Raw genomic sequence first — 22575 nt, forward strand, 5'->3', positions numbered from 1 at the left:
TTAACACAGTAGTGAAAACACAAAGTACAAAAATGGAAAAACAACAAAAGATTCAATGCTCGGATTGTGCGTCTGTGAAAGTAGTTGTCGCTGACTAGCATGTAAGGTTGCTGGTCCATTTATCCACCAGTATTTTCTGCTCATCTCCCGCTTAATAACTCCTCAAACACTCCTCCTCTCATTCTTGTTATGATGAAGCAACAAAAAATAGAAAAATGGTGTGAGGTAAACTTCAAATAACTTTAAATGTTCCAAAATGTATATGCCAAAGAAGAACAAAAAATGGTCAAATAAGGCAGAAAGAACTCGCCTAAAAAGGCAATCCAAGGTATATAACTCCAATACAACATCCTAAGCTAAATCCATAAAACAGAAGCAAAAATCCAGAATCCAAAAAAAACACAATACTCAGAATAGAACAGAACTCTCCCAAATTCAATGAACCACAGAAGGTGATGATGGGAAATTCACAAGCAAACTGTTGTTTTTGAATGACTCTTTCCAGAGAATCATGGGAATCGAATCATGAGCCTGAACAAACCAATTCAGTAAATTTCAACTGGACTGCAAAAAAACATGTGTGATGCCATCAGTCTCTACCATTTAGGAGTTTAAAGTACACGTGCAAGTTAAGTACCACCTGTCTGATTCATGCTTCTTGTTCAATCATACCTTCTAGTTAAAAGTAGATCATTATCAGAGAGCGAGGAGTCTGTCATTGATCATTCTCTCATTCATTATATAAGTACAATACAGTAATAATAGATTTATATTAAGATGTTTTAATTGTATATTTTGAACGATTTGGTATTGGAATTGTTTTATATAGAATATATAGATATAATATTAAACTAATACGTTCATGTTCCTGTCATGTCAACAAATTAGTCACACAAAACTGAGTCATTTAAAAATATTCTTCTAATTTCTGACAATTATTTGCTGTCAACTGAATTATTACCTGAAAACAAGTCACACAATTCTCATTCACTTAATTTGCGAAAGAGTCACATGATTCTCACTCATCTGAGTCACAAACAAGCCGCACAAGTCTTATTCATTTGATCTGTGAGCTAAATCATTACTGGAGAACTGAATCATTACCCGAGGACAAGTCACACAATTCTAATTACCTGAAAATTAGTCACATGATTCTCTTCATTAGATTTGTGAACAAGCCACACAATTCTCATTTATTTGATTTGCAAATTGAATCATTACCTGAGGACAAATCACACAATTCTTGTTCATTTGATTTGTAAATTGAATCCTTACCTGAGAGCAAGTCACATGATTCTTGTCTATTTGTTTTGCAAACTGAATCACTACCCAAGAATGAGTTACATGATTATCATTCATTTGATTTGTGAACAAATCACACAATTCTGTTTCATTTGATTCATGAAATGAATCATTACCTGAGAAGGTGACACACAATTCTGATTCATTTGATTTCATTTGAATCATTACAATACCTGAGAACGAGTCCCACAATTCTTGTTCATTTGATTCATGAAGTGAGTCATTCAAATCTAATTTACTTCATTCACAAAGTGAATCACTGAATCATTACCCGAGAACAAGGAGCACAGTTCTTGTTCACTTATGATTATGGAGCTTAGTGTATTATTTTAATTTTACATTTTCTCTACAGTATATTGTCATCCTTTACGTTTTCAGATTGTTAAATATTATACAATATGAACTAAAAGCATGTTTAATATATGATTAATTAAATAATAGTATTATATTATAATTAAAGAATTGTTATGCAATTCATTCAAGAGGGAACCCCCTTCCAAAAATGTTTCTTTTCTTCTTATTACAGATGAATCAAATGAAAAAAATTAATTGATTCACTTCAAAAGACCCAAATCAATAAAGTGAATCAATATACCCATTACTAACTGAAGGATCTTCCCCTAGCTTTAGAATATAAATGCTGAGGATGGTCCTTCAGCAGTGATACTGACGTGGTTCCATCTTTTGGGGTTCCACCCACAAATCACAAGGAGCATAAGAGGAAACAGAAGCACAACATATGAAAACGAAGAAATATTAATAATATATACTGTACATAAGTAAAATAGACACATGAAAAAATACTTTAGCATAAACAAAAAGGCAACTTAAAGGAAAATAAGCATAAGTCAGGGAACAGACTCCGGCTGAAACTTAACACTTCCACTCACCAGCTCAGCCAAAGCTCAAAGGCCATTTGGTCGGAAAGGGCTTTTTACCCCAGTCAAGAAATACTTCCAGGAACACATTAGGTTTGAGGTCTGGGCTCCCACATGCACCATAAATAAGCATATGTGGAGCCCAGATAGGTTGTCTTCGCTAGCAACCCAGAGGTGCCCAAACACACTGCCCTCTAGTGGCTGGGGGGACTTGTAACATTTTAATGGATGTGCCCAACTGCCTTTTGCTGTTTAGTTTAGAGCTGTGTTAGTCACTATGTTTGTCTGGTGGTGCCCCCTGGTGGCTAATGACAGGCTCGGTACTTGCATAATTTTTTACAATTGATTATCTAGTGAATTACAGCGACAAATGTGTAGACCTAAATTTACATGTGGATTCAGAGTCTTCACATAGACAAGTACCACAATACGAAGAAAAATAAGGCATAGACATTGGAATAAGAGACAGTTGACATAGCTGGAGCTCAGAGAAAGACTTGACAGGCCACTTAGAGTAACATTTTCTGCTTTTGCTTGAGTACCAACCTCGGTAACGGTCTCTGTCAAACACCACTGGAGGGCAGCTCCCAGGGGATCCAGGTGAGGCTCTCAGAGGCTGTGCCTGTGAAAATGAAAAAACACAGAAGAGATGACCTGTGGTCTGCAAAAGCAGGCAGATCAAAAAAGAGGAGAGCATCAAGGTGACCAATGTTGCTGCTCAAGACAGTTAACCAGCTTGGTGCCTATTCTCAGAATTGGTATCAAAAAGCCAAAAATATATGGAAGAGATATCTGCCAACCCACATGCCCAGTGTAAGGGACAAAGGTACAAAGCAAGAGGCTCATAATGGAAACCAAGTTAAAAATAAATCTCCCCAGCCCCGAGTAATCGCAATCAGAGGCCCATGCCAACCATCCTCATGCATCAATTGGCTACATTTTAAACTACAATAGAAACAAACCTGTTTTGTGTTTACACAGTTTTCTGTAGTGGGCACATAGATGGAACTGACAAGATGAACTAACACTCACTTCTGTGTCTTGTGGCCGGCCACAAGTGCAGGCAGAAGAAGAGCTCTCAAACCACCGCTCTGGATGCTAACATTCCTCTGTCAGCAGAAGGGAAGCAGAAATGCACATCTGTTTGAAAAAGCAAAACCCCTGAGAAATGGCACCGGAGGAAGCGGTGAGACATGTGCTGGCGCAGAGTGTGCAGGCATAGGGCCAGCCTCGCCAGTTGGGAAAGTGGGGAGCCATCTTATTGTCATTCAGGGCTGGGCGTCCTCTTGTCCAGAGACAGCTGTAAAGCAGCAGCCCATAGCATCGCAATCAGGTGCCGCTTTCTGTGGAGAATGCTGATACGCAGTCAGACAGCCGGCTGGCGCTGCACCCCACCTCAGAGAGTGACAGGCGCGCCCGCCTCCACATGACAAGCGCTGGATAGAGGGAAAAATCTTAAAACAAATGGTGACCTTTGCAAAGATTAATTTGTTTACCAACAAATGTTCTCTCTGTCATCGGAGACCGTGGTGACCTTCACTTTCCCATTTCCAGGTTGAGAGGATGCTGACTGGACTCATCTGTTAACTTCAGCTCCAGCCTGGCACAATGCTGGGCCCTGTGTGATGGAGAGTGTGATGGGCAAACGCTACAAGCAGAGCTCAAAGTCAGGCTCTAAAGAGCCACAAAGTCCAGCCACATATCAGTTATTGATGCTCTTCCAAATAAGAATCTGTAATATCCCTATACATCAGAAAAACCATCAGGCTGGTCAGGGCTGGTAAACAGGACAAAAGGCAGGCCCCATTTGGGGGTGGATGTGTTACTGAGAAACAGTGCAGGGCAAAATGAAAAAAGATGAGGTTGTCTAAGAGGGAGGATGAGGTCAGTGGAGACACTAAATGACCAGGAGAGGAGGTGGAGCTCAGTCAAAGATGTATGTGCTATACAGCAAATGGGGGGGCCAACTGAGAAAGGTTGTTGAACAGACAAGGGCGGGGTCAGTGCAGGAGAGGGGGAGGAGCCAAAATAAAGAAGAACAGGGGCAGATGAAGAAGACTGTCTAGGAAGGGACACGGCGAGTGCAAAAGATAACTGTCATCAGTGAAAGAAGTCATCATACACTGTTGGATGTATACGTTATGCACATCTTGTATCACCTAATCCCAAAAGTATCACGTCCTAGTGAGCTGAACAACTTCCAGCTTGTCGCTCTGACATCACATGTGATGAAGACCATGGAGCAGCTGCTGCTTCACCACCTGAGGCCACAGGTCCACCATGCCCTCGACCCCCTGCAGTTCGCATACCAGGAGAAGGTGGGAGCGGAGGATGCCATCATCTATATGCTACACTGATCCCTCTTCCACTTGGACAGAGGCAGTGATGCTGTAAGAATTATGTTTCTGGACTTCTCTAGCGCCTTCAACACCATACTGGCAGAGATGGGAATAGATTCATACCTGGTGGCATGGATCGTGAACTATCTTACAAACAGACCTCACTATGTGCGTCTCGGGAACTGCAGGTCTGACATTGTGGTCAGCAACACAGGAGCACCACAGGGGACTGTACTTTCTCTGGTCTTGTTCAGCCTATATACATCAGACTTCCAATACAACTCGGAGTCCTGCCACGTGCAAAAGTTTGCTGACGACACGGCTATCGTGAGCTGCATCAGGAGTGGGCAGGAGGAGGAGTATAGGAACCTAACCAAGGACTTTGTTAAATGGTGCGACTCAAACCACCTACAACTGAACATTAGCAAAACCAAGGAGCTGGTGGTGGATTTTAGTCAAAATCAAAAGTCAAAAACAGATCATAAGGTCAAAAATCCAGTAAATTCACAGTAGAAAGTCACCAATGTCAGCACATTTAATGAACCCAACGTACTGTGGGCTCTCCTCAGCCTCGGTTGGATTGAGGGCTTGACAGTGATGGGTGAGTGACCACCCACTAAACACACGGCACATAGAAAAAGACAAAGAAACTAAATGATCAATGATATTAACATAAAAAATGAGCAAAACAGACATAAAGGAGACGAAGTGGGGAGGGGGGGTCTGGCTGAAACATACAACACGTGCTCTCCACTCCTCGAGACTAAACGGATTTAATTCTCTGAGTCTCTTACTGTAGGCCATATCCTCAAGTCTTGGGATGCTCTCAGTTGCTCTCGTCTGTGCGACTTCAGGTGCTGCTGTGTCTTTTTTGTAGCATGGTGACCGGAGAAGATGCAGTGTCACGAGTGTCTTATATAATCTGACCGTAACGCCCCTTGATTTATACATAACACTTTTTATGATGTAACCTAAGGTTTTATTTGTCTTTTTAATCACTTCTGCACACTGCATAGATGATGAAAACGTTGTGTCAACATAAACCCCTAAATCCTTTTCAGAAGCTGTTTCCTGTAGCTCAGTGTCTCCCATCTTGTATTTATGATTGATGTTCCTTTTGCCCACGTGTGGCACTTTGCAATTTTATCCATTAAACTGCATTTTCCAAGTGGTCACCCAGCTCTGAACCAACTTGAGATTTTATTTTGTAGTTTACCTCTGATGCCTACAACTTCTAGTTTTAGAATATTTGGTGTGGGATCATCTCAAAGGCTTTATGAAAGTCTAAATAAATTATGTTGTAAACATTACATTTGTCAACTATTGCAATTGCCTGTTCAAAATAAAATCTAAAAGATCTCTCCTGATCCCATGCTTGCTGTTATTTAGTATGTCATTTTCCTATTGGTACTTTTCTAATGTATTTCTTATTTTAATTTATTTCTTATACAGGATAGAAGGTATAGCTACCAGAGGCAATATGGGGTTGATGAAGAAGTATATACAGTAGGTGGTTAAAGAGAGAGGCATAGACAGACAAAGATGGAGGAGAGGCTCAGAGGAGAAGATTAATGTCCAGCAGTGAAGGATGTAAGTGAGATACAGGAAAGTTAGAAAGGCTATTTAAAAGAGGAGGCGGGGCCACTGCAGAAGAGGAGGAGGAGGAGCCAATGTGAAGAAATACGTGTTACATGGAAGAGAGACAGCAAAGACAAATGAAGAAGACTGTCTAAGAAGGGACAGGGCGAGTGCAAAACGTAAGTGTTTCATGTGAGGGGAGACAGCATGCACTGTAAGGCGTATGTGTTAGCCATAAAATGGGGCAGGGCTGTGGGCGGAGTTTGACATTTCGGCGGGGAAGTAGAGGCAAACCGTGAAGACAGAACTGCTACTCCTTACATGATCTCCCATTTCAAGTATGGTAAAATATTCATAATATATGTTTCCAGTATGAAGTCTCACTTATATTAATATATTTAAAACTTCAAAATTACAGAATTGTGCACTTATACCATTAACAATATTTAAATGACAGAAAACATTTTTTTTTTAAGTTTCTTTGTCTACATGTTGTAATTTAAGCATGCCAAAAAGGCTCCTGAGACCTGTAACCATCCAGGGGGAGGACGTGGAGGTGGTGCAGAGCTACCAGTAACTGGGGGTCCAAATAATCAATAAACAGTACTAGTCAGATATCACAGTGGTGCTTTACAAGAAGGGCCAGAGCAGACTGGACTTGCTAAGGAGACTCAGGTCTGTTGCTGTGTGCAGCAAGCTGCTGGAAATTTCTATCAGTCCATTGTAGCCAGTGTGGCGTTCTACACGTGGTCACCGGGGGAAGCAACTTGACCCCGAAAGAGGCACAATACCTGAACAAACGTATCAGGAAAGCCTGCTGCATCACAGGGCCAACTCTGGACACACTGGAAGCCGTTGAAGAAAAGAGGATGGTGGCAAAATTGGAAGCCATCATGAAAAATCTCCTCCATCCCCTCCAGGTGGCGCTCTCTTGGAGCGCTTTGTAGACACAGACTCATTCCACTATAGTGTGCTAAGAAGTGCCTCTGGGGGTCTTTTCTGCCCACTGCTATCAGGCATTTCAATGCTTCCTAAGTTTTTTTTAAATATCACAATATAACAATACTTATGTATTTATTTTTATTTACATATCGTTTGATAGATTGGTTATATTATTTGTCCTGTGAGTCTGTATCCTTGTTTTTATGTTTCTGCTACTGTATGCAAGTCAATTTCCCCTTGTGTTTAATAAAGTTTACCTAATCTAATCTAATCTAAATTTAATCTAATCTAATTGTGGCAAAATAAGGCCGTTCTTATTTAGAAGGTTAGAAAATATATGCATCGCGTAAAATTTGGGTGCGTTTGGGGACTTTGTTCACTGCCTTGGAAGTTGGAGCATTTTCCGTTATTTATTTGCTCTATCAAAGAGACAGATAACACATTTTTCTTCACTGAGTATTCTGTAACACGTGTGACAGAGAGGCTCAGAACGCCACACCACTCTTTGCACAGGAGACACATGCAGGCAGAAGCTCTGCTGTCACTTCGATGGCTCATGCTGACTACTTGAGGATCTGATTTGCTGACAGGAGTCACCATCAGACATGTAAAAGAGGAAAAAAATGTCTACAAAGTCTACAAGTTTATATAACTTTTCTTAAGCCAAATCTGAATCAGTAAACAAATGTGTAATTGAAATGGAATATTTCTGTTTGTTAAAAGGATAGGCGACTTGCTAGAAAGAGTTACTGTGGACAGGACAGACTGCAGTTATGCGTTGGCTTACAGCTCCATTTGGGACCGGCCATTTGACCGTATGTCGGTCACAAAGTGTACGGGCCATTGCAATTGAGGCTCTGTTGGTCTGGTGTCGGTGACTGACTTTAAGTGCCGGTATGGAGTAGCATAAATCGATATCTGAGTCTTGGCGGCCTTTTTCCAGGTCAGTTGTTATTATGCTGCTCACTTTTTTCCTGAAAATAAGCTTGGAAGTGCTGCACAGCTGTCTTTCATGTGTTTAGTTTTACATGGCAATCAATTGATACTTCATGGAGAACCAAACAACACACACTTGCATTTGTTGGTGCTTCACAGTAATCGATCAATTCTTCATGGCTGAAAACTTGTTTAGCGTAACTGGATTGAAGACACTGGCAGTAAAAGGACAGTAGCAGCTCATCTGTCACTCACACCTGCTTGTCAGCTAAAAAATAGATGGAACATTAGCCATAAGTATGAGTGGCCTTAACTCATCTCACGATTGTCTAGTATTTGGTGATCCATCCACCCTCAAACCTGCTTATTCAAGGTGGAGGCAACTAGAGCCTATCCCAGCAAGCAACAGACACATGTCTATCCCAGCAAGCAACAGACACATGTCTATCCCAGCAAGCAACACACTGGTCTATCCCAGCAAGCAACAGACACAGGTCTATCCCAGCAAGCAACACACAGGTCTATCACAGCAAGCAACAGACACAGGTCTATCCCAGCAAGCAACAGACACAGGTCTATCCCAGCAAGCAACAGACACAGGTCTATCCCAGCAAGCAACAGACACAGGTCTATCCCAGCAAGCAACACACAGGTCTATCCCAGCAAGCAACACACAGGTCTATCCCAGCAAGCAACACACAGGTCTATCCCAGCAAGCAACAGACACAGGTCTATCCCAGCAAGCAACAGACACAGGTCTATCCCAGCCCATCGCAGGGTAAATGCACACACGGGCCAGTTTAGTTTCATCAGTTCCCTTAACCCGCATGTCTTTGAACTGTTTGAGGACACTGGAGTAAACTCACATGGACCCTATTCGGAAAACATTCTTGAACCCTGATTCACTTTGTAAATAGAATACAAAGGTGGACAAGACTCCAGCAAGTGTATAAGAAATGCATTTACTGAAGACATCTCAGAATCATAATATGCAAGATGTTATTCTTGCATTGTAGTCACAGATATGCCAACAGTTCTTTGTTGAAACAAAGCTTTTGTAACATATGCGTGTCAGAGGGTCACCGTCTGGGCTCATCTGACATAAACAGTACCAACCTGGGACAAGAGGGGCTACTGTTGTTAACGGTCTTTTTCTACCAACAGCTGTGAGAAGACGCTCAATGTGGGCAACTGACTCGTCCTCTTGTTGGAAGGTGACGTCTTATTTTAGGTGCAGACCACAGCACAGGACAGAGCTCTACCTCAGACTGACTGGTCAGCAGAGGCTTTATAAGAAGACAATGCAGCTTGCTAGATTTTGTTTGTTTGCACCATCAAGTGCTAGTTCTTTTGTTATTGGCACCATCATTAAGAAGGACAACCCAACTGACACCCCAACATTTATTCTATGGATTTGTGTTGTACGTCTCTCAACAAGAGCATCTTTAGCATATAGCTGATAGAATGCATGTCTGGAGGTGAACACATTTATTGAATGATCTAAACTGAATAATGAAATATATTCATGGTGCTGAGACCGAAGGTCAGAGGCAGCTTCCTGGAGAAGCATCTGCATAACTCCAGACAGACACAATTCAGTATAAAACATCTTTGCTATATTTGTAATCTTATGGTATCCTTTTCAATATTAAGTTCAACATAGCTGCATGTCTTAGAACAATATTTGATTATTTAACACAGTTAGAAAGGCCTTGTGAACCTAAGTGTCCAAGATGCCATTAAAATGATTTTGTCCAACAACCCACATGCAAGATCAACACAGGGAGCACCTGGGGGTGTAAACTCCCCAGACTCCTGACTATGAGGCAGCAGTGCCACCACTATGTCATCATGCAGTATATTCATTATTATCAACATATTCATTTCAACTGTGCTTTAAAAAAACTGAGTGAAAAACTACCTGTTATTTGAGCTGAGCTTTAACATAAGGCATCCTATGAGTGAGGTAAGCACACCCGGCCAAGCCTTAAACACAGACAGAGCCAAACGAAGGAGGAAAGAGGGTGTCTAAGGGAGAGGGTGAGGTCAGTGCAGAGTTTAAATGTTGATAAAGAGGGGATGAGGAGGAACTCATTGGAGGATGTGCAGTACATGTTATATTGGAGAGGGGCGAGGCCAAGCCCAAAAGGCTGTCAGACAAGGGGTGGGGCTACTTGTTACATTCAGCCAGGATTTCTTCCCTGGTGTATATTTGTTTTTGTCTTTGTGGTGGTTTCTGTTGTTTTTGAATTAGCATTTTTCAGGTTTTTTTTGTGACTATGCATTTTTAATCGATATTGTTATCTTTATTTATTGTGTAGTATTTATGGATTATGTTTTTATGCTGTTTACGTATGTTTCTTCTGTTCTGTTGGTGGAATAACAAAAGGTAGGTCCATCAGTACATCACTGCCGAGAGCCCAACCTCACCCTGTTTATTTCATGTGGAGGCACAGGTCTCTCAGAGGTTCACTGTGGTCTGTGGAGTGAAGACTTATTTAAGGCATTAAATTAAGATGTATTTTATTGCAGTTTCTGTGTTTTGCAAATTTGTATTGGATTTTCTGTTTGGTTCACAGATTTTGACTTGTAAGACTTTTTGCCTTTTTTTGCCTTTTTTACCTTTGCTTGCCATTTTGTTATCCTTTTTGTAAATAAATCCATTATGTATAAAGATTATTCTTTATTTAAACTAGGGGGCTCAACCCCATGCTCGCTTTGCTTGCCCACCCCTGGGTTTGGTTAACCGGATATACAATTTAAAGAGATTGTTATTTTCATTTTATTCGTTTTTTATTTCTTGATATTTGTCAGTAATAAAGCTGTAGTGAATTAATTATTCCGCCTTCCCCGGGGCACGTTGAGAAGAGGGGGGCTGAACGCACACTAAGGAGATGCGGTCGCTCCTCTGAAACCCCCTCTTAAATGGTGATATGATGGGATACAAATACATTTTTTTACCTCCTCTATGCTTGATGGCTTGCTGCTGCTGCTGCTGCTTGTGTTGCACTGCGCGTCGATCATTTTAAAGCCAGTGCAGCAGCTGTCCTTTTGTCTCACTTCCTTGTCTCGCGGGATGTTAAAGTGTCTCCAAGAAAATCACGTCTCGACCCAAGATTTTTTTATTATAATAGAGCGATGTTTATTTTATTTTCAAAAAGAACAACATTAATTGTCATACTAATAAATCAAACAAATAATAACATAACAGATGCAATCAGTTACTACAAAATCAATGCAGTGGTAACAAAAAAAGAAGAGAACTACAAAGAAAAGAAAGCAAAATCAAGATTCAGCACCAAATCAAGATTTTACTTATTTATAAAGAGTGTTCATTGCCTGTTGTCAATTCAAGCCAGTGGTTTACAGTTATCCTCTCCCTAGAGGGGTGTATTTTGTGTATTTTAAGCACATGGAGAGTTTCAAACTTTTAAAAGCACAATCCAATTCTGTGCCTGCCTTTTATGTTTGGGGTCAGGCTTCTTAGGGTGAGGCCTGCCACTGAAGGTGACCAGTTGTGTTAAAGTGATTTTGTTACTCATTTTTTACAAGGTTTTGCCATCTTATGTACACTTAAGTGTTTTTAGTAAAAGGAAGCTGAATTTGGTACTAGACTTTGAATTTATCAAGTATTTAAAGTGGTGGAAATTATTTTGCCCCATTATCTGAGCAATTTTGTTTTCTCTGGGATGCAGCCATTTTGTGAGTCCCATCATTAGAATACTACTCCTGGTTGCCAGGGATGTAGCTTTAGAGGCTGTGACTTCTGACGTTTATGTGACAGGTTGAAAGGTCAGCTCTGGCATCCATTTCCCATCTGAACTTTGTGAATAGAAACAACCTTTTGTAAGCGTCACTTTTTTTAAAAGTTTCTCTGATTACAGATCTATTGGCTCTAAAATTTTCACTACAATTTTCGATTCACATTTTAGTTATAATGACAGTAAGTTTATCTTCCTGTCATGACTTGTTGTTTTATTGATTATGTTTAAGCTCTTGGTCTAACACCTTTCTAAACTTCTAGCTGTCTGCCTCTAGCAGAATACCAGTCAGGTCCTGGTCAGGTTTTTGTTAATTTTGAGGCCTGCTTCACTCCTTTTTACAATTTTGTGTGATATTTATCACTACGCTAGTGAAGATGGTAAATATTGCCCTGGATTGTGTAGTGCTGCCACATCTAATGAATAATGAAAGCCAGAGAATCCATCCTATCTCTCGTTTAAACCCAAAACAGATAAGTCAATAATCAAGAGTTGAAAATGCAGAGGAAAGATCTTTAACTAGAATCCAATAAAAACATACTGACTGTCAGGATTTTTTCATAACTTATCCAGAAACTCAAATAGTTTTGCTATTTGAAGTTTTACGCATTGTTTCCAGGTAATGGAATCTCAAGATTATGATATCCATGGAAAAGACATAAACCAAAATCAACATACTTAGACATTCTTAAAAATATAAGAACTATGGAGACAAATTCTGCTTTTAAGAAAACCCCTTTATACAGGAAAAAAATGTATTATGAATATATATCATGACAGACAGGAGAAAGCACCAAGTGGAGGATTAAAGCTCAAGGTTTGTAGGAGAGCAGATGTCTAAGAGAGGAGACAAAGGTTAATGTTGATCAGATCAAATGCTGGAGCACAGCAGACAACGTATATGTGATCTAAGAGAGGGGCCAGGACCATGTGAACAGGAAGAATAAAGTTGTCTTAGGAAGAGCACAGAAGATAAATGTTGTCAGAGAGAAGAGGAGGAGTTCACTGAAAGATGTGAATGTTATGCAGGAGACAGGGCAGGACATATAAAGAGTGTCTAAAAGAGAGAGGACTGAGTTAGTGGACAAGGTAAATGTCCAGGAAAGGTGGAAGATGTACACCGATCAGTCACAACATTAAAACCAACTGCCTAATATTGTGTAGGGTTCCTCTGGTGCTGATAAAACAGCTGTGACCCATCTAGGCTTGTCCTTCATAAGACCTCAAAAGGTGTCCTGTGGAAACTGGCACCAAGATATTAGCAGCAGATCTTTTAAATCCTGTAACTTGAGGTACCTCCATGCTTGAACTTGTTTTTCAGCACATTTTGGAATTTGGAGGCCAAGTCAACACCCTGAAGTCTTTGTCATGTTACTCAAACCATTCCTGAACAATTTTTGCAGGGTGGCAGGTTGCATTATCCTGCTGAAAGAGGCCACTTGCCACCAGAGAATGCCATTGCCATGAAGGGTATGTACGTGGTCTACAACAATCTTTCAGTAGTTGGTACTTGTCAAAGTAACATCCACATGAATGCCAGAACCCAAGGTTTCTCAGAAGAACATTGCCCAGAGCATCAACCTGCCACCACTGGCTTGCCTTCTCCCCATAGTGCTATCTCTTCCTCAGTAAATTCTAAGCAGTTTTAGCATGGACAGGGACAGCATGGCCATTCTGGCTGGTCTGTGCCAACGAATCCCCATACACAGCAAGCTTTAAAGCAATTCATGCTACAGGAGATCTTCCCTATGATCAGACTAGAAGGGCTATTCTTTGCTTGCCATGCGTATCAATGAGCCTTGGGCACCCATGACCCTGTCACTGGTTCACCTGTTGTCCTTCCTTGGATGACTTTTGGTAGGTACTAACCACTGCATACCAGGAACACCCAATAAGACCTGCCATTTTGGAGATGCTCTGGCCCAGTGGTCTAACTATCATAATTTGGCTCTTGTCAAAGTCACTTATCTCCTCAAGCTTGCCCATTTTTCCTGCTTCCAACACATCACCTTCAAGAAGTGATTGCTCACTTGCTGCCTAAATATATCCCACCCCTTGACAGGTGCCATTGTAATGATAGCATCAGTGTCAGTCACTTTACCCGTCAGTAGTTTTAATGTTGTGGCTGATTTGTGTTTGAGTTATACATAAAATGGCAAGTGGGACAACTGAGACAGGTTGCTTAAGCCAGAGGGTGGGACCAGATAATTAGGAGGAGGACCTCAGTTGAGGGACGTAAGTTATATGGTGCAGAGGGCAGGGGCAAGCAATTAAGGTTGTCAGAGATGGCGAGGGGGAAGCCAGTGGATCTTGTACATGTTGTCCAGGAAAGGAGGTGGTGTCAAGTAGAGGATTAAAGGTCAGTGTTTATAGGACAGTATTTACCTGAGCAAGTGGTGGAACACTGTGGACTGAGACAAGTGAAGAAGGAATGGACCTGGTAGAGAAGAATAATGTTTTCCAGGATAAGGGGAGTTATACCCAGTAGTCAAGGCTAAGTGCTAGAGGAAGGGCTAAATGATGGAGAGTTTTAATTCTGAGGAAGTTAAGAGAATATTAATGGGTTGTTTAAGAGAGGAGGCATATGTCGATTAGGAGGGTGGATAGAAATTAGTGAAGTAAAAAGTAAAGATATTGCAGAGTTACATTTTATCCAAGAACGAGGGTGGGGGGAGCTACAGAGATGGCACTAGAGAGGGAACGATACAAACTGAAGGCTAAATGCTATCCAGGAGGAGAGGTGAGACCACTGGAGAAGGTTAATAATGTCCAGAAGAGAGCATGAGATACCCCATGGAAAAATGTAAAAGAATTTTTGACTAATTAGAAGAAGAATATGGATATGCACCCAGAAGATGGAGTGAGGTTAATTGGACAAAGTTAGAAAAGCAAAGAAGGTGACAAAGCTATTTCTAGTTAAGAGGCAAGGCTGCTGCTGAACACAAATTGGCAGACATGTTAGAGGACTCACCAGGGCTGGCCTTCGCTTACTTAGCATGGGCAGCTGCACACCATACTTCTGATTGAGAACATCACGGGCAGAAGGGTTGGCAGGGTTGCACATTATTTTCAGATTAGCTGCTAGCTTGTGCTGCAAAATATAAACATGATTAGAAAGGATGTGTTAGAAAGTTGTCCACGTATGGGCTGGAGACGGTGGCACCATGACAGAAGACAGAGCTGGAGGTGACAGAGTAAAAGATGTTAAGATTTGCATTGGGTGTGATGAGGATGGACTGGATTAGAACCGAGTACATTAGAGGGTCAGCTCAGGTTGGACGGTTTGGAGACCAAGTCAGAGAGGTGAGATTGCGTTGGTTTGGACATGTGCAGAGAAGGAGATATTATTGGGAGAAGGATGTTAAAGACAAAGCTGCCAGGCAAGAGGAAAAGCAAAAGGCCTAAGACAAGGTTTATGGATGCGGTGAATGGAGACGTGTAGGTGGTGGGTGTGACAGGATGATATGAAAACAGATGATCTGCTGTGGTGACCCCAAACGGGAGCAGCCAAATGACAAAGAAGTCTTAGAAGGTGGGTGCCAAGAGTGTTCATACATGTAAGAACCCAGCAGAACCCAGAAGACTGGCATGGCAAATCTACAATAGTTTGCTTTAGTTAATGGAAGAGGATTGCGTGATGAAGCTTATTCTTGGCCAAGCAAGGGCATAATGAAATCTATTAAGGTGGGGTATATACCTGTTGTCCAGAAGGGGGGTATGTTGGACCCACTGACGTCCGAGCAGCTGGCAGCCTCCGAAGGGGCAATAGGTCCAGCTGTGGCTTCCTGAGGACACAAAATTCAAAGCACTTCAAAGCTCTTATCTATTTCCCATGAAAAGATTTGAGTCCCATCAGACACACAAACTAACCAAAAGTGCTGTGAAAAAGTATTTGCCCCTTTCTTGGTTTGTGTTGAATAACTTTGTTCATTCAATTAATGACATAAGTAAAAAAAATATATAATTTTTTTTCCTTCAGTTGCCAGTGATCTTTGGGTTAAAAGCCAGAAAACATGCAGTGTCAAAATCGTGCAATAATACAAGGGATCAGGAATGGAGCAAATACTTTTCACAGCAATGTAGATAGACAAGGATCAAGTGATCAAGGCCCTAACTTGCGTGTGTCACTCACCATGTGGCTAGTTGTTCACTCGACTCCTCTGTGTCTGTGATGAGGGGCAGAGTCGCAATGTGATTGTTTATGGAGTTTAGATATTCGTCCACGTGCTCCTGCCAATGAGAGCAAAATGGCACCATTAGCAAAAGACTGAGGTGTGCAGACCCCAAACACAGATACAAGGAAGGACTTGCATCGTTATCATCTGGCTGACACCTTTGACCAAACCAGCTTACAACACTTCAGAGAAACAATTGTTCACAGAAGGTAGGTGAAGTGATTTGCTCATTATCACACAGGGTATGCAGTGGGATCTGAACCCTCAACCGCAAAGTTTGAGATCCACGGCCTTAACCATCTCACCGCACTGCCAGCCAAGCACACAAGCAACGACACTTCCACATTCCTACACTTGCAAAAGATCTTAAGGACAAAATAAAACTAAAACACCCTAACAAAAAGGCTCGTCGGAAGAGATACCGCACAGGAACTGGAAGCCCACCTTGACTGCCTGCTCTGTATTAGCGATCGCTGTCTGCAGAGTCTGGAGGTCCAACACCGTGATGTGGGTGACGCTGTCTCTCAAACGCTGAAGGTCTTCTTGCACCTGAAGTATAAACAGCAAATGCAGAAGTTAGTGAGGCCACCAGGTGGCGCCATAACGACGGCCACAACTCAGTGGCAGAGGAGGCGCACAGAACTCAGTGGTCGTCGAACACTGAATGAGACGGTGAGTGTAGTTGGCAGTAGGTACTCAGACGTTAGACTCCGATTAGAAATGTCACTCACACTCACACGCACACAAACTCACTGTGACCAGGTCCTCATTCTCAGCACTGCCTCCCAGTATCCTATAAGAGGAATCACCAATAACCTTTCTAACAAGTATCATAGAGATGTCATGCCATTTTCTAACTAGCCATGCTGTAGCATATAGGGCACAGGGCAGAAACAAACCCTGGACAAGACACCAGTCCATTGCAGGGCGAACACACACACTCGGGCCAATTTATTATCACAAATCCTTCTAATCTACATGCCTTTGGATTGTTCAATGAAACCCACACGAACACAGGGAGAACATGCAAACTCCACGCACAACGGACCTGGGCTACCAACCCCGGTCTCCTCACTGCAAGGCAGCTGTGTTACCACTGCGCCATCCTACGTGTCATAAAAAATCTTCAGATAATAAGAATGCAACTAGAACATGAAAGCTTTCCGATTATTTTAATGTAGTGAGAAGTCAAGCAAAATGACACCTTTTATTGGCTAACTAAAAAGATTACAATATGCAAGCTTCCGAGGCAATTCAGGAACCTTCTTGAGGCAAGATGTAATCCTAGTACTACGATTATATTATGTATGACAGCGTTTAAACTGGCAGGGAGGCTTCTTACCATAAAATTATCTTCACAAACCCGCTTAATACAATTTAGAGTCACATTGGTAGGCGGGGGTGCCCATCCAGAGAGCACTAACTGACAAAGTATTAAACTGCCTATAGAACAAGCAAGCCACTGGACCACCGAAGAACCCTTTTGCGCACCCACCCACATTGGGGTCACCACTTTACAAAACCAGCACGTCTTTGCAGCATTAGAAGATAATGGGCAGTAAAAAGTCACGCACAACAGTATCAATCCGGCCAGACCTATGAGGCAGTGGCGCTAAGCACTGCGCCGCTATGCCACCAGCGGATCTTTTTTAATTTGACGATTCCTTTCAAGGTTGACTCTGTGTCACTGTACTGTGCAAGGCGCATTCGGCACAGAACGCCGGGAGGTCGACGGCTTATTTCCTGTCCAATAAATGCAAACAATGTGCATTTTCTAAAAAAAAAAAAAAAAACGACTTCAGTCCACCAGGGAGGCTAAACTTTAGGTAAGATTAATGTATTGAGGGATCAATAACGCCGATAAATATACGAGTTGCGTTAATAATTAAACGCTCTCAATGTAATGAGTGTTTGCACTTAAAAAAGCCAAATTATCAAGTTAAAAGTTGAGATTGCAAAATGATGTCAGGGACCTAAGCGATCGCTTAAATGTGATTTCGCAGTTATACTCTTAAAAATAAAGATGCCAAAGTGGGTCTTCAGGGCGACGAACTCTCCACATGAAGGTTTTGTTTAGATCCGGAACTGGTCCCAAATAGCCGCGGAAAGACGACAACTGATTTGTGAAATGCCAGTGGCTTCATGACTCTAAAAGGACTCGAACACAAGCTGATTTGAGTTTCTTGATCTGTTAGTAGCGCGGCGCAGTGGGTAGCGCTGCTGCCTCACACTCAGGAGACCCGGGTTCACTTCCTGGGTCCTGCGTGGAGTTTGTATGTTCTTCCCGTATCACAGTCCAAAGACATGCAGGTTAGGTGCAATGGCATGTTCTAAATTGTCCCTAGTATGTGCGCGGTGGAATGGCGCCCTGCCCGGTTTGTTTGTTTCCGGCATTGCGCCCTGTGTAGGCTGGGATTGGCTCCAGCGGACCCCGTAACCCTGTAGTTATGATATAGCGGGATGGATGGATCTGTTAGTATCCTGCTCGGCTGTTTGCTCTTACAAATAAAGATGCCAGTGCGGATCTTCGGTGCGATGCCATTGGGGAACCATCCAAAGAACCTTTGATTGTTTAGATCCGTAAAAGGTTCCACAAACGTAAATAAAGGATATCAGATTATCGAAGTAGCAGACTCTCGTTGTATACAACAACACAGGCTGGGTTCAGGTTTTCTCGATCTTTAATCCTGCTATTGTTTTCTGTTTTGTCCATGCATTAGAAACCGTTTCAAAATCCAAAGAACCCTTCCCAGAATTAAACGGTTCTTTGTCAAACAATTGAAGTACGAGGAACCAAACAACCCAATAAAGTGTTAGTAATACAGCGCGCAAAACTCTATTGCCACAAAAATGACAAATATCAAATTCCTCACGAATCAACATTAATATTTACAGAAATATGAACTCCGATTTTCATTTGCTTTAAAATTTAGAAATATACGTGTTGTAGTCAGGGCTGGATTACCGTGCAAAGGGCATTAAGGGAAGGGGGCACCACAGGAATTTTACATTATTTACCATAAATGGTGCAAAACTGAAAATGGTGCAGCTGAACCGGAATGAACGAAAAGAGGCTACCACATTAAATAAAAATATATACAATAATAATAATAAAAAAAAATAGAATAGTAATAATAGAGGCAGGATGTCTTATTCCTACTAAGTATAGAAGCAGATGTGTTACGTAAGATTAGTTTTGAGAATCCGATCCAAGACTTTTCAATTAGAAAAAGTTAGAGAAAACTCTTCAGATATAAATAAAGTGGAAGTGTGCAAAAACATGAATTCCATGTGACGGTAAGTAAAATTTTAGTTTACGGTTATTATTGTTTATAATTTTAATGAAATATATATGGAGGAGGAGGCTGGGAACATGTGACGTTATGAGAATCTTTTTAAATCATGGCCCACTGGCATTTCACAAATCTCTTTCTATTCATGATTATGTACTGTGTGGAGCCTGTTACAGATCTAAATAAATAAACGTTCTTTCTTGAACCTTCATGTGGATGGGTCTTTTTGGAACCAAAAACGGCTGCCCTATGGCGCCGCTCTGAAGAACCACTGTGGCTCCTTATTTTTAGGCGAGTGAACAAAATGATCATAAATTCATGGATGCGTCTTCTTCGGACTGCGCGTGAGGGTGCGCTGCATCAGCCGACCAGGCTTGGCTGTTAATCTACGCCGATGCTAACATCTAAGCATCTAGCATCTAACCCCAGACTGCGACCCCATATTTTAATAGGAATGCTCGGAAAATGAACAGAGACTTTAAAACAATATTAAAACAATTGTGAGTCAAAGAATAAAAAAAACAAAGCCGCATGTCCACACGATGGCAATTAAGTTAACATTCAATTTAGTTAGAGAGCACGGTGCTTGTGTTAGTTCATTTAATAAATCCTCATTTTTCTGACTTGAATTGGAACCTTTTATTGCTGACATTTGCAACGTCACCTGATTGGAGTAGCGCCGTTTTTGGCTTTGCAGGATTGTGTCTGTCACAATGAAGATGCGAAGGCGGCAGTAAAGTGTTGTAGCACTCCGAGTGAAGGGTCTGTGTACTCCTTACACCTTTTACTGAGAGAACTGAGGGGCATAAGACCCTCGGCTTTACACTGCCGATATTGGTGTTCACCGTCAATGTCAGTCTCAGTCTTTTCATTTAATTTTGTTGTATTTTATTACTGTCGGTCTAATTTGCACACTTTTCTAACGCATGTAAAGTTAATGTATAGCCGGGATTAAACTGCCCACATGTACCGCTTCCACATTAACTGCATTGGATTTCATTATCGTGTCTGTTAATTAAATCATAGTGGACGAATACATTAAACAAAACAAATGTGTATACACGATTAAAAGCAAATATTAACAGACGACTCATAATATCTTATTATATGATTAAAAAATGTGCAACCTGGGTTACTAGATTGTGTGGCTCCACGCCGTACCACAGCTTGACAAAGAACCGTTTCGTTCTGGGAAGAGTTCTTTGCATATGAAATTGACACTTTTGGGCTTTTGGAAAAGTTCCTAATGTGTGGACAAAACAAACATCTTTCATGCATAGTAGGCTACCTAGCGGGACACAACAGATCAAGAAAACAAAAAAGCCTGCTGTCTTATTATATGCGGCAGGAATTCCTTTAAAATCAGGAACCCTCTGGTATATTTCATAAATCTGTTACCATCGTATCACTGTATGCAACCTGTCACTGATGTAAATACATAAAGGTTCTCTCTGGAACTTTCATGTGGACGGTTCTTTTGGAAACCAATAATTGTTTCCCCTGTGGCATCGCTCTGAAGAAACGATTTGGCGTCTTTATTTTTAACACTGCAGCCAGTTTGGCATCACCAATTAACCCTAATATGCACGTGATTGGGGGTGTGGGTGGAAAATCGTAGGAGCCTAAAGAAACCCCAGCACACACACACACACACACACACACATACACACACACACTCGGGGGTAACAGGAAAAGTCAAAGATGACGATCGGGCGTGCAATTCAAATTCAAGCCGCTTAGCCCGTTAAGAAGCTGCAGCACCCTTGAGGTAGAAATATAATATTAATGTAATTGTTTAAATGTCGATTGAATTCTCCATTATATTCAGGAGACTCTCACAATGGGAAATCTTTTAAGTGACGATGACAAACTGGGGGTATAGTGGCGTAGTGGTTAGCGCTGACGCCTCGCATCGATATAGCGGCACTCCATCGTGTTCAAACTGATTTTAGGAAACGCGTACTTAATTCTGAATTGCTGAAATAACGTGCCGTACTAATGACGCCACTTTTGAGGGTGTGCACGTACTCGTCGTGTCTCTTTGGGTCTGTCTCTTAGTGCTCCGCTTTTCCCCCAATGTCTGATTGCGAGCGTTTCTGAGTGCGCGAGTGGCCGTCCGCCTCATGGATGGGTACTGCTCGTATCGGTGCTGCCATGATATTCTCCTCCCTTTTGACTCTATTTGATAAAGCCAGGTTGAGACTGTTATGTTTCTTCAAACTGGTCATACAAAACAAACAAGATGACACTTAAAACATTGGCGAAATGGTGGCGCGACGGTTACTGCTGCCGCTTCACGGATCCAGTGTCCTGGGTTCGACTTTGTGGAGGCGGCGTGTTCTCCCAGGGTCTATTTGTAGTTTTTTCCGGTATCCTTCCAAAGACATGCATGTCAAATTAAGTGACGTCTGTAAAATAGCGTGTACTGCTTTAACTGGTATCTAAAATACTAAGTTTAGTTATCAGGAGCTTCACCAAATCCTGATAACTTTCAGTATGTTGTGTGTTTCCTGTTGTGTTCCAGTTCCAGTTCCAGTTCCCTACTCGGGTATTGTGTTCATGTTACGTCATCAGTGTGAGCCCCTCCCAATGTTCGTTGTGTTACAGCGAGAGGAGGCAAGCACGCTGTTATTATCTGTAGAATTAATTCAATTAGTTTAAATTGCTTGAGTTTATTTTTTTGTGTGTGATAGTAATGGTAGTATGATCTTCGTTGTGTAAAATTGTTGTTTTGAAATGTTTTGAATGCTTTTCTATTAATAGATTATTAATAGATTATTAATGCATTAATGTATAAGCGTTCATTATTAATAGATTATTAATGCATTAATGTATAAGCGTTCAACGGCCTTTCCACGTGTTTTTTGTTAATAAGAGGCTTTGTATCAGTATAGCTTGAACAGTCATTTTTAATTTTCTCATTTTTAACCTTTCAGGTATTTGTATACTGAGTGGTGCATGAATAAATATGCATGTTGTAATTTAGCATCACATCCCAGTGTTCTTTGTGTTACTGTGAGAGGAGGAGGAATTGCATCAGTACAGCTTGAACGGTCATTTCTATTTTCTTTTTTAACATTTCACTTCAGCCTGTCAATAAAATAAAATGAAGGAATCTGTTGCGTTGTATTAGTCCTTCGTGGCAGTTTATATGGCACGTTACAAATGACAACGCAGAAGCTTCAAGGGCTGACCAGATCCAAGGCTTTGGCGCAGCAGTACGGCACGTGCAGTGGAGACCCGTTACATTGTGTGGGGCTCTGCAATAACCTGGTGCCAGTGCTTGACGTGGGCACGCAGTGACATAGAAGTGTACTACTGTGTATCGTCACCTCTACCGGAATCTATTTGATCAAATGTCATAAATGGAG

General features: G+C 41.5%; 1 protein-coding gene across 2 annotated transcripts in view; it reads right to left on the reverse strand.

The window, feature by feature from the left end:
• Positions 1-22575, reverse strand: part of iqch (IQ motif containing H) — a 98991-nt gene that overhangs the window by 57475 nt on the left and 18941 nt on the right. For both annotated transcript variants that reach the window (XM_039773511.1, XM_039773512.1), the window contains exons 2-6: positions 16356-16460; positions 15869-15966; positions 15434-15521; positions 14708-14827; positions 2727-2802 (exon numbers count right to left, since the gene is read on the reverse strand). In XM_039773511.1, the coding sequence (XP_039629445.1) occupies positions 2727-2802; positions 14708-14827; positions 15434-15521; positions 15869-15966; positions 16356-16460 (487 nt within the window). The remainder of the gene's footprint in view (positions 1-2726; positions 2803-14707; positions 14828-15433; positions 15522-15868; positions 15967-16355; positions 16461-22575) is intronic.

The sequence above is a fragment of the Polypterus senegalus genome, chromosome 12, assembly GCF_016835505.1.
Source record: "Polypterus senegalus isolate Bchr_013 chromosome 12, ASM1683550v1, whole genome shotgun sequence".
In the NCBI taxonomy this organism is placed as follows: Eukaryota; Metazoa; Chordata; class Cladistia; order Polypteriformes; family Polypteridae; genus Polypterus; species Polypterus senegalus.